This window comes from Magallana gigas, chromosome 1 (assembly GCF_963853765.1).
Source record: "Magallana gigas chromosome 1, xbMagGiga1.1, whole genome shotgun sequence".
In the NCBI taxonomy this organism is placed as follows: domain Eukaryota; kingdom Metazoa; phylum Mollusca; class Bivalvia; order Ostreida; family Ostreidae; genus Magallana; species Magallana gigas.
The window spans coordinates 61125353-61139130 of NC_088853.1; the positions used below are offsets into that span (position 1 = coordinate 61125353).

Below are 13778 nucleotides of genomic sequence, written 5' to 3' on the forward strand. Positions count from 1 at the left end.
TGATTTTCACTTTATCCACGAAAATTGATACTCTTGAATATAAATGAAACCACAGTACTACAGTTAGCAAACCTCATTATCTATATTTAACTTTTCTTTCAAATGGATTATAAACCTTTCCTAATTTGACCATTTTTACATAAATTCTGCTTTTCATAAAAAATAAATTGCTAGCACAAACATTTTTTTTAAAAGTTTTGAAAAATGTAATGTTTCAACGCGTCTTTATGTATTGTTAATCTAAAGACAAAAGCTATAAAAGAGTATTCTCTTGGTCAATGGTTACAATGTCCTATCCACTGTCCTATTTAAAAAAAAAAAGAAGAAAAAAACGCAGTTGTTGTTTATTGACACAACATTAATAACACAGAATAAGAAACCAACACGAATTGATTCGAACGAATTTTGTAAATGTTGATACATATTAAGGTACATGAAAGATTCACAGTCAATATATCCAGTGTATGTAGTATTATACATGTAAATGAGATAAGATAGAGTCATCACGCAACATACCTAACATATACATGTATACAATCATTTCATACATATCTTTTACAATTATAATTACGCTATGCTTTGGTTATGATTTTAATGATATGCTATACTATTTTAAGGATATGCTATACTTATATAATAATATGCTATGAAAATTTGATATGAAAGGCTTAATGATAAGATATGTTATGGTATGCTATGACATTTGCACGAAAACGTCTCTATGTACTGTAGAGTTCAACACATTTGAATTAAAATGATAAGAGGCTAAAGCCCACCACTGTTATGTATTGTTAACAATATTTCTCGAAAATATAATAAATTAAAAGCGCGTTGAATCATGTTGTATGCTATGTTATGGTATGATATGATGATTGGCAATCATGAGATTATATGTTATGGTATCGGATTCCAAAGCTGTGGTATACGATTTCAGTGCTCTGTTACATTGTATGCTGTGGTATATGTTGTAAACGATTCATATATGCTTGAACTGACTGAAGGCATAAGTAGGACTTGTCAATCTGAACTATAAAAAACAAGATACATAATAAATTATCCGGGGATGCACAAACAACTGCATGTATTTTTATACGCGGTAACTTTTCATCTATGACACCAAATACTTTGATGATTAGACGGGAACGCCAAACACGTCAACTTCACAAAGAGTGAGAAACTCAGTTATCTTGGATATCTTTACGAATCTTCCCTTTGTTGATGTCGGACAATCGATGACGACCAGCTGTGACGCAGTACCGGGACCAGCAAAGAAACCACAGGGAGTGTTGATGTCAGATTCTGTCAGCCCCACAGTGACGGTAACATCCTGCAGCCGGAATGATATATCTAAAATAAGTCATATTTTGGTCATAAGGGTATGTACAGAACACTAGAACAAGCTTCTACACCAGTTGTACGGATAAGTTCAGTAAGCGTTTTAAACAAAACGCTTCACTTTTTGCACGGTTCTGTTTATAAAATACAGCTGCAAGCTTTGTGAATGGTTTGCTTGCTTTTATTATGAGGTGGTCGTGGCCTGAAGCCTTTTACTTTTTGCGATAATGATTTTAAAAGTAACATACGTGTACATCATTACAGGGGAATATAATATTTATAATCTTTGTGAAAAAAAATGGCTTTTCACTCCTAAAGTCTAGACAGTTATCAACTGTTATAAATTTATTCAACTAATTTTTTTTTATTCAGGAATTAATTCTATGTGATCATGCACATGTTTCTATATGCTAGTCTAGCCGAACACGCCATCGGATATTTTATTTGAAACGACATCTTGTGAACAGTCAGACATTTCGTATTCTCTTCGTGCTACATGTATTTTTCATATATTAACACATTTCTTTTGATAAATACAATTAGTTCATAGTTTTTTTTCATTTTATGGACACGTATTATATCTTCACTGTATGCAATCGATTGAACATGCATTTCAATTTTCTCTAAACCCATTTTTAAGAAAAACTAGCGATTTTTGTACCATATATTCTTGTATAACGTACACAGTAACGGTTTTCCGATGTCTGATGGCCAGTGATCGGCCAGATGTAAAAAAAATTAATGGCTGTGTGCGCATGGTTTAGTGCATTTTATTTTCAGGAATTCGTGAGTGCAAAGTTATAACTTTTTGTTTTGTGTTTTTTTTTTAAAATTAGCATCATTCTTTACATATATGTGTTGAAAAGTGTGGGTTTTTTTTTCTCAAAATTATCATTTGTATTTTACGTATATGAGTTGAAAAGTGTGTTTTTTCTCAAAATTATCATTTGTATTTTTTATGAGATTAACGAGTTGAAAAAGGTGATTTTATGGCCATAATTGGGCAAAATGCGGTATGGTGCTCACGAAGGCATCGTTTCCCAGTATTGTAAACTTCTGCATAATGCCAAAACAAAGTTAACATTCAAAGCTGCCATAGCTTGTTTTGTTGCGAATCTTTGACAGGGCATCAACGGTAACATTAAACAGTTTATATGTTTTATTTGTTTTCAAAAGTTGTATTACCCAATTAAAACTCCAATATGCAAAATAAAGACAAATGAATCATTGAAACAAGAGGCCCATGGGCCACATCGCTCACCTGAGGAACAATAGGTATGATAAAATCAGCTAAATGGAGTCATAATACAAACAATCTGGACAATGTACAATAATACATGTTGATCCTGTATAAATAAAATCCATTTTCCCCTGGATATTCTTATGTTTATAATCATTAGTCCCTTTTCTAACAGGACGATTTTATAGTCATATCATATCTTGAGTATTGCAGTTCTCAAAAAGATCCTTAACAATTGTTTATATATGGGATATAAACGTACATAAACTCTGAACCTTCTTGTGAGGCCAACGAATTGTCCTGGGGCCAAAGTCTTAACAATTATAAAGAATCATCTGGCTGATTTTTAAAGATTTACCATATATATTCCTTTGTTAAACTTTGACCCCCAATTGTGGCCCCACCCTACCCCTGGGGATCATGATTTTCACAACTTTGAATTTACACTACCTGAGGACGCTGTCACACAAGTTTAAGCTTTCCTGGCTGATTAGTTTCTGAGAAGAAGATTTTTAAAGATTTACTCTATATATTCCTATGTAAAACTTCGACACCCCATTGTGGCCCCACCCTACCCCTGGGGATAATGATTTTAACAACTATGAATTTACACTACCTGAGGATGCTTCCACACAAGTTTCAGCTTTCCTGGCTGATTAGTTTCTGAGAAGAAGATTTTTAAAGATTTACATTATATATTCCTATGTTAAACTTCGACACCCCATTGTGGCCCCACCCTACCCCCGGGGGTCATGATTTTCACAACTATGAATTTACACTACCTGAGGATGCTTCCACACAAGTTTCAGCTTTCCTGGCTGATTAGTTTCTGAGAAGAAGATTTTTAAAGATTTACTTTATATATTCCTATGTTAAACTTCGACACCCCATTGTGGCCCCACCCTACCCCCGGGGGTCATGATTTTCACAACTTTGAATTTACACTACCTGAGGATGCTTCCACGCAAGTTTTAGCTTTCCTGGCCGATTAGTTTCTGAAAAGAAGATTTTTAAAGATTTACTCTATATATTCCTATGTAAAATTTCGATCCCCCATTGTGGCCCCACCCTACCCCCGGGGATCATGATTTTCACAACTTTGAATCTACACTACCTGAGGATGCTTCCACACAAGTTTCAGCTTTCCTGGCTGATTAGTTTCTGAGAAGAAGATTTTTAAAGATTTACTCTATATATTCCTATGCAAAACTTCGACACCCCATTGTGGCCCCACCCTACCCCCAGGGGGTCATGATTTTCACAACTTTGAATTTACACTACATGAGGATGCTTCCACTCAAGTTTCAGCTTTTCTGGCTGATTAGTTTCTTAGAAGATTTTTTAAAGATTTACTCTATATATTCCTATGTTAAATTTCGACCCCCAATTGTGGCCCCACCCTACCCTCGGGGGTCATGATTTTCACAAATTATAATTTACACTACCTGAGGATTCTTCCACACAAGTTTCAGCTTTCCTGGTTTTATGGTTCATGAGAAGAAGATTTTTAAAGATTTACTCTGTATATTCCTATGTAAAACTTTGACCCCCAAATGTGGCCCCATCCTACCCCCGGGGGTCATGATTTTCACAACTTTGAATCTACACTACCTGAGAATTCTTCCACACAAGTTTCAGCTTTCCTGGCTGATTAGTTTCTGAGAAGAAGATTTTTAAAGATTTACTCTATATATTCCTATGTAAAACTTCGACACCCCATTGTGGCCCCACCCTACCCCCGGGGGTCATGATTTTCACAACTTTGTATGTACACTACCTTAGGATGCTTCCACACAAGTTTCAGCTTTACTGGCTGATTAGTTTCTGAAAGGAAGATTTTTAAAGATTTACTCTATATATTCCTATGTAAAACTTCGACCACCCATTAAGGCTTCACCCTACCCTCAGGGGGTCATGATTTTCACAACTGTGAATCTACACTACCTGATGATGCTTCCACGCAAGTTTTAGCTTTCCTGGCCGATTAGTTTCTGAAAAGAAGATTTTTAAAGATTTACTCTATATATTCCTATGTAAAACTTCGATCCCCCATTGTGGCCCCACCCTACCCCCGGGGATCATGATTTTCACAACTTTGAATCTACACTACCTGAGGATGCTTCCACACAAGTTTCAGCTTTCCTGGCTGATTAGTTTCTGAGAAGAAGATTTTTAAAGATTTACTCTATATATTCCTATGCAAAACTTCGACACCCCATTGTGGCCCCATCCTACCCCCAGGGGGTCATGATTTTCACAACTTTGAATTTACACTACATGAGGATGCTTCCACTCAAGTTTCAGCTTTTCTGGCTGATTAGTTTCTTAGAAGATTTTTTAAAGATTTACACTATATATTCCTATGTTAAATTTCGACCCCCAATTGTGGCCCCACCCTACCCTCGGGGGTCATGATTTTCACAAATTATAATTTACACTACCTGAGGATTCTTCCACACAAGTTTCAGCTTTCCTGGTTTTATGGTTCATGAGAAGAAGATTTTTAAAGATTTACTCTGTATATTCCTATGTAAAACTTTGACCCCCAAATGTGGCCCCATCCTACCCCCGGGGGTCATGATTTTCACAACTTTGAATCTACACTACCTGAGAATTCTTCCACACAAGTTTCAGCTTTCCTGGCTGATTAGTTTCTGAGAAGAAGATTTTTAAAGATTTACTCTATATATTCCTATGTAAAACTTCGACACCCCATTGTGGCCCCACCCTACCCCCGGGGGTCATGATTTTCACAACTTTGTATGTACACTACCTTAGGATGCTTCCACACAAGTTTCAGCTTTACTGGCTGATTAGTTTCTGAAAGGAAGATTTTTAAAGATTTACTCTATATATTCCTATGTAAAACTTCGACCACCCATTAAGGCTTCACCCTACCCTCAGGGGGTCATGATTTTCACAACTGTGAATCTACACTACCTGATGATGCTTCCACACAAGTTTCAGCTTTCCTGGTCTTATGGTTCATGAGAAGAAGATTTTTTTAAGATTTACTCTATATATTCCTATGTTAAATTTCGACCCCCAATTGTGGCCCCACCCTACCCTCGGGGGTCATGATTTTCACAAATTATAATTTACACTACCTGAGGATGCTTCCACACAAGTTTCAGCTTTCCTGGTTATATGGTTCATGAGAAGAAGATTTTTAAAGATTTACTCTGTATTCCTATGTAAAACTTTGACCCCCAAATGTGGCCCCATCCTACCCCCGGGGGTCATGATTTTCACAACTTTGAATCTACACTACCTGAGAATTCTTCCACACAAGTTTCAGCTTTCCTGGCTGATTAGTTTCTGAGAAGAAGATTTTTAAAGATTTACTCTATATATTCCTATGTTAAATTTCGACCCCCCATTGTGGCCTTACCCTACCCTCGGGGGTCATGATTTTCACAAATTAGAATCTACACTACCTGAGGATGCTTCCACACACGTTTCAGCTTTCCTGGTCTTATGGTTCATAAGAAGAAGATTTTCAAAGATTTACTCTGTATATTCTTATGTAAAACTTCAACCCCCTATTGTGGCCCCACCCTACCCCCGGGGGTCATGCTTTTACAAATTAGAATCTTCACTACCTGATGATGCTTCCACACAAGTTTCAGCTTTCCTGGTCTTATGGTTCATGAGAAGAAAATTTTTGAAAATTTCTCGAAAATTTTCATAAATTCCTGAATATCTCCCTTTGCAAGAGGGCGTGATCTTTAATTTTCACAAATTTAAATCCCGTTAGGCTAAGGATGCTTTGTGCCAAGTTTAGTTGAAATTGGCCCAGTGGTTCTTGAGGAGATGTTGAAAATGTGAAAAGTTTACAGACAGACGGACAGACAGACAGACGGACGACAGACAAAATGTGATCAGAATAGCTCACTTGAGCTTTCAGCTCAGTGAGCTAAAAAATGATACATTTCCTGAACCAAACGAGGAGCTATAGTTCTCCGATGCATACTAAACTCGAACTACAATTTCATTCATTAGCCAACCCGCGTTCGTAGTTCCCCCGTTCCTATTATTTATGTATAACAGTGGAATGGACCTTTTCCGAATGGACATACACTGCAAACATACATGTACTATCGACCAAAGTTTAGAATGTATCAAACAGTGGATTTTTTTTAAATTCTAAATGAATTTATTGGAAAAATGAAATATTTTGAGGTATTTTAGATAATTGAATTCAAAAGTTCCATGGGATTTTAGTTTGGTAAAATATACCCCACAAAAAATGTTCATGCAAACCCCATTTGTTTTTGCGATAAAGCATATATACAGCAGCCCAGATATAAACTAAACATGCCTACTGCCAATTCTTGATAAGTACCTCTTCATATATTCTAACAATTACGTAATTTCATTAGTTAGCTTAAAAAAATTGTAACCTTTAAATTGCAATGGCAAAATCAATGAGCACTTTTTAAGATTGGTCAGCTACGACAGTATAAGATGTACTCTGTAATGTTGCAAACAAATTTTGTGATGGCAATGGAAGTTTTAAAACAACAAAAATATTTTAATCGCAAAACAATTTGGAAAAAATCACAAACAGCAAAATTTGCAATGTCATAATACAGCGTACAAATATGGTATGCGGTTCTAGATGACGAACTCGTGTATTATGTCTCCCCTTTCAAAGGGGAGACATATTGTTTTTGTCGACTTTCTTATTCTTCTTCTTCTTATTAGGGTCTTCCGTTTCCAACGGAAGACCCTCTTGTTATTCTATTGTTTCTTTTTATTATTAGGGTCTTCCGTTTCCAACGGAAGACCCTCTTGTTATTCTATTGTTTCTTTTTATTATTATTATTAGGGTCATCCGTTTTCAACGGAAGACCCTCTTTTTATTCTATTGTTAGGGTTTTCCGTTTTTCAACGGAAAACCCTTCTGTTATTCTACTGTTTCTTATTTTTATTTTTTTTTTTTATCCGCAAATTTTGTGTAGGCCATTTCTCGTACATTTGTTGTCTGATTGTTATGAAACTTTCAGGGTATGTAGACAATGTTAAGGTCTAGGGACGTTTTTTTCAAATTTTTAAAATTCACTTCCGGTTATGAGTTATTGCCCTTTAATTGAAAATTGGGGAGTCTTTTGTCCAGAGTTGATCTCGGGAACTACAGATGATAGATGCATGAAATTTGGCGAAATTGTCGGTAACATTTTATAGTTTTGCTGGCATGAAAATTTTGGTAATTTCTTTTTTAGTTTTTGAGCTATTTGTCGCCAAAGTTTAAGATTTTTTCGGGGCTGAAATTTTGTTGCTTTTTGTATTATAACCTTTAAACTAAAAATATTTTGTTAATACATATAGAACAAAAGTTGTTTAGAATAACGAGAGCTTTCATTTAACATTAAGAAAAAAGGACTGGCCCCTATAATTAGGGGTCAGCAGCTCATACACGTATTTTTCTGATAGCAAAAATCGTTATCATTTTATGAAAAAAAATGAATTCAGTTATTGTTAATATATTAAATAATGTCATTTGGTATCAAATTAAACAAGTTCTGTGCTATATTTCTTTTCAAATTTCATAAAACAAATATGTGAGAATCGTACATGAACGAGTTAATATGTCTACATAGACACACAAGCGAACAAATGCCACATTAAGGCCCAGGCATTTACTGCATTACGTTGTGTTGCGTCTTAGATAAATTGATGTGATTCAATTACATTTTTTCATCTATATCATTTATGAATTTAATGAACACACATTATTTAAACGTTCTAATAGATGTGCAACTATTTGTCGGGGCGCCCCTGTTTGTAACCCCCGCGCGCGCGCCGAATGTAAACATTAACGAACTGCATTGTAGAAAAGAGAGAGCCGTAATGCAGAAGAGAAGTTGTGTATTCTTTCGGTGTACACATGCATTTTCAATTTGCTGTGAAACATATGAACATGCACAGGGAACAATACTACATATTTGTTTAAGGAGGATATTTTTCTCGCGTGAATCGTTTACGAGGAAATTAGGACAGCCACACTTCTGTCGACGATCAGCCGTTGATAAGCTACGAGTAATAAAGGAGAAAAGATGGACATTAAAGTGTGTGATTTATGTGGATGTTACTGAAGAAGGTGAGGCTTTTACTCCTTTTAAAGTTTCTTGTTAACTGGTTAAAATTTAGTATATAGTATAGATGTACATGTAAGTACGTGCACACTGTTAGATGTTTTTGTTATGGTGTGGGTGTTTGTTTACTAACGTGTAATTTTTACATGTTTCATGGATGTTTAGACTCGCTCGAGGTTCATGGGGGACTGGAAAGGGTAACTGAATTTATCTATTTAAAAAAATAACAGATTGTGAATTTTCAACTCAAAATTCAAAGCAGGGTCTAATTAGAAACATATCATATATTCTTGTGCAGAAGACTCCAAATGTAGTCATGAATACCCTGTAGACATAACTTCAAGTAAATAAAATTGTATACTTCAGACTTCAGAGTTAAAACATGACTTTAATATCTTTATGATGCCGATCATTGTATCATTAAAGAGGTTTAGCAGACCAACGGGTACCCGGTACATGTACGGGAGGTTATATAACATGAAATGTTGGTGGATGGGATATTATATGCTTATTTAGTATTTACTGGGTATGAGGACAATAGCAAGTTTATTGTCCCCCAAGACAGCAACTATTTAATGAGGCAAAGCCAAGGGAAATAGTTGCTGTGGAGTGGGACAATAAACTTGCTATTGTCCGAATAGTCAGTTAATTGGTATTTCATTATACAGAAGAAAACTTTATTTGTCAGCGATGCAGAATTTCTTGATGATAAACAAATTAGAGTTAAATCAAACTTTGTATTTAATGCGGCGATCTTATTAGGTCAGAGGTGTTCCGAGTTTAAGTTAATAAGGGACACTTCCATGTTGTGACGTATTGTTTATCGAAATAAACAATAAAATAAAGTGTAATTATATAAGTACATGTAGTTTCTTTTCAAAAATGGTCACCTAACTCCTTAGCACAGTGGGTTAGAGGGTTTACTAGGAACCTGTAAGTCATGAGTTCGAATCCCGCTGGGGTTTTTACAATTTTTACCTTTTCAAATATTTTTAAAAGCTATTTTTTGGTTAAATATTGTAAAATTTGAAAATTTTAAACCGGTGAAAATTTTTCAATTATATAGTACTTTAATCCACATTAATATCGATAGATGTCCCATACCACCTTAAAAAGGAGGGAAATCAAATTCTGCTGATGAATAGTTTTGATGACTATTCACCATGGGCAGATAGCATGGATACTATTTTAAATTAGATAAAAAGGCATGTTTATGCGGGCGCCATCTAGTGATCAATTTGTCCGTCTGTCAATCCGAGATGGCTTGACAGGAGCATAGCTTCTCTCCCCTTGGCCCAATCTGGCTCATACCTCATCCACAGGGTTCCTTTGGTTGAAGGATATGCAGTGACCTTGAACCATGTTTTTAGGTATAAGGTTAAGGTCATAGCAGAATTATATATATAAAATCCTTGTCTGGGGCATATCTTTTTTCCCTTTGGTCCAAATCTGGCTAATACTCACAGAGTGTCTCTATGGTTAAACGATGTGCAGTGACCTTGCATGAAATTTCTAGGTAACGGGTGAAGATCATATCGGATCATGCAAAAATCCTTTTTTGAGAGCATATACAATTTCTACTAACCCCTATTTGGCTCAGACTTCACATAAGCAGAGCTTTTGAGTAAAGGGTGAAAGGGTGTGTAGTGACCTTGAACCTATTTTCAGTGAAAAGAAACTGTGAAGGTCATAGCAGAATTATATTTTTAAAAATCCTTGTCCGGAGTATATCTTCTCTCCCTTTGCTCCATTCAGCCTCATACTTCACCCACATGATGCCTTTGATCAAAATATATGCAATGACCTTGAATGATATTTGTAGATGAAGAGTCAAGGTCATATCAGATCACACAAAAATCCATATTTTAAGAGCATAGATATACTCTCCTTTTAGCCCCTATTTGGCTAATATTTTACCTTTACAGAGTTTATTGGTTAATGGCGTGCAGTGACCTTGAACCAAGTATGTCAATGTGAAGGTCATAGCAGTTCTTTTTTTAAATTAGTTTTAGACAGTAGATTATTTTCCAAATATGCTTAATCTTGGTCAGATTGAACAAAAATGCATGTATGTTAGGGGGAATGAAATTGAATTAAAATTTCTATGCAAGCTGGAAAAATTTCAAGTTATAGGTCAAGGTCAAAGCAGAATTCTCTGAAATAACATAAGCGGGGCCCTTTGAAATGTTCACCATTTCAATGTTGTCTGGTTCATAGTAATTTTACATAGAAAATATTCACAGAGGTACAGTAAAGTAAACTTTACATCGATAAGTTTCTGACAATTAATGACGCAACGAGCACTCAGTATGTAAGGTCAACCCTTTGAAAAGCAGTGAAGAGGAAAATTTGCTCAGAATTATGTTTTAAAAAAATTTGATTTTTTACGTAAATTTTAATTTTGCATTCTGGGTTAAGAAAAAAGATGTTAGTTCAAGGTAAAGTAAACTTGTACCTAAAATGAAGTCAAATGTGTTAAGTCGTACTTAAACACATTGTTTTTTGTTTGTTAAGTCGTTCTTGAAATGGTTAAGGGTTTTTGGTTAAGTCGTACTTAAAATTATTCGGTTATTAAAAACATTATGTTAAGTTGTACCAAGAATCATTCGATTTTTTTTTATCTTTTTGTACTTAGGTTTCTTTGTTACTAGATTAAGAACTCTGCTTCTTGGACGTACTTCTAGCGTTGCTTTCGACATTAGCGGAAAACCCACTCGTTGCTTTGCAACGAGCTTTGCTCTAGTTTTTTTTAATTATTATTAATCTTCTTGTTTTTCCTTCTGACTTCTTTTTTGCTTTATATCTCAAAAACTATTCAACCGATTTGCAAGAAATTTTCAGAGATTATGTTAAATTCTTGTCCCTTGAAGCTTTTACAGTTTCAGTCATAAAATCACTTCCGTTTTCTAGTTACGTCATTTTAAAAATTTTCAAAAAGTGATTTTGTCCAGGACTTTTCTAGTAAACGGTTGTTTATAAAGACTTGAAATTTTCTGTGATTGTAAATCTGCGGATTTACTTATGGCATTTGACCAAAAAAATGTATTTTGTCACTTCCGGTCGAAACCGGAAGTGAAAATTTTTTTTCGAAAAAATGAATTTTCTGATCAAATCGAATAAGAATATGTGTTTTGTAGAGCTTATTTAGCTGAATCTAACACTGAAAGCCGTTTTCAAATCGGACGATGCATTACAGAGATATCGGGGTTTAAAAATTGATTTTTCCGGAAATTTTGATTCCGCGGCCTTGGTTTAAAAAATAGCGTAATGTTCAAAGTAAAATTAACTCGTACCAAAAATAATTGCTAAGTCGTACCTGAACACATTCGGATTTTTTTTTTCAGTCGTTCTTAAAATCGGAAAGGTTTTTGTTAAGTCTTACTTAAAAGCATTCGTATTTTGTTAAGTCGTACCAGGAATATTCGATTTTTTTCATATTTTTATTTTAGTTACTCTTGTTATTGGTTTAAGAGCTCTGCTTCTTACAGGAACTTCCAGCTTTACTTCCGACATTAACGAAAGGCCCACTCGTTGCTTTGCAACGAGCTTTGCTCTAGTTTTTAAAAAAAAAAAAAATTTTTAATTTTTTTTTTTTTTTTTTTTTTTTTTTTTTTTTCTGACTCCTTCTCGGCTTTATATCTCAAAAAGTTTTCATCCGATTTCAATGAAATTTTCAGAGCTTTTGTAAAGTTACCGTGCCTCAAAGATGATAAAGTTTCAGCATTAACGTCACTTTCGTTCAAATTCGGCGGCCATTTTTAAAATTAAAAAAAGTGATTTTGTCCGGAAGAAATCTCCCTTAACTTTTTAGATATCGCTTTGAAATTTTTACTGATGATAGATGTATCAATTCTATAATGTACTGGGGGGTTTAAAATTTTGTTCATCAATTTTGCTCAAAACCGGAAGCAGTTCCAATTTTTGGAAATTTTCATTTTTTTGAACAAAATAAGACAATACTACAGTCTTATAGAACTTGCCATGGTGAATTCAAATCTGAAATCCGTTTGAAAATCAAACAATGCATTACAGAGATATCAAGGTTTAAAAATTGATTTTTCCGGAAATTTTGATTCCGCGACCTTGGTTTAAAAAATAGCGTTATGTTCAAAGTAAAATTAATTCGTACCTAAAATGATTGTTAAGTCGTGCTTGAACACATTCGGATTTTTTTTGGTCAAGTCGTTCTTGAAATCAGAAAGGTTTTTGTTAATTCGTACTGAAAATCATTCGGATTTTGTTTAGTTGTACCAGGAATAATTCGATTTTTTCATCTTTTTATTTTAGTTACTCTTGTTGTTGGTTTAAGAGCTCTGCTTCCGGCTTTATTTCTGACATTAACGGAAGACCCACTCGTTGCTTTGCAACGAGCTTTGCTCTAGTTATTATTCTTTTTCTTTATTTTTCTGACTTTTTTAAAGCTTAATATCTCAAAAAGTTTTCAACGGATTCACATGAAATTTTCAGGGATTATGGAGTATCACTGTCCCTTATAGGTGTTAAATTTTTAACTACAACGTCACTTCCGTTTTTACGTTACGTCAATTTTTTAATTTAAAAAAAGTGATTTTGTCCAGGGCGTTTTTCAAAAATGCTTCAAGATAGAGACTTGGAATTTTCTGTGTTGAAGCATTGATCGTTTTTATTTGGACACAAGGCTGGAATTTAGTTTCCGTCACTTCCGGTCCAAACCGGAAGTGTTTTAAAATTTTCGAATTTTCGAATTTTTCGTTTTAATTTCAAATGTTCACGAGATTTGTAGAGTTGGTTACGCTAAATACGAAACTGAAATCCGTTTGAAAATCGGTTGATGCATTACTGAGATATCGGGGTTTAAAAATTGATTTTTCCGGAAATTTTAATTCCGCGTCCTTGGTTTAAAAAATAGCGTAATGTTCAATGTAAAATTAACTCGTACCAAAAATAATTGTTAAGTCGTATTTAAACACATTCGAATTTTTTTGGTTAAGTCGTTCTTAAAATCGCAAAGGTTTTTGTTAAGTCGTACTTAAAATCATTCGTATTTTGTTAAGTCGTACCAAGAATATTCGATTTTTTTCATCTTTTTATTTTAGTTACTCTTGTTATTAGTTAAAGAGCTGTGC

General features: G+C 34.5%; 1 protein-coding gene across 3 annotated transcripts in view; it reads right to left on the bottom strand.

The window, feature by feature from the left end:
• Nucleotides 1-338: 338 nt before the first annotated feature.
• The window catches only part of LOC105346730 (neurogenic locus notch homolog protein 1-like), a 355622-nt gene continuing 342182 nt past the window's right edge, over nt 339-13778 (bottom strand). For all 3 annotated transcript variants that reach the window (XM_066079980.1, XM_066079893.1, XM_066079953.1), the window contains one exon: nt 339-1347. In XM_066079980.1, the coding sequence (XP_065936052.1) occupies nt 1133-1347 (215 nt within the window). In that variant the 3' untranslated portion in view covers nt 339-1132. The remainder of the gene's footprint in view (nt 1348-13778) is intronic.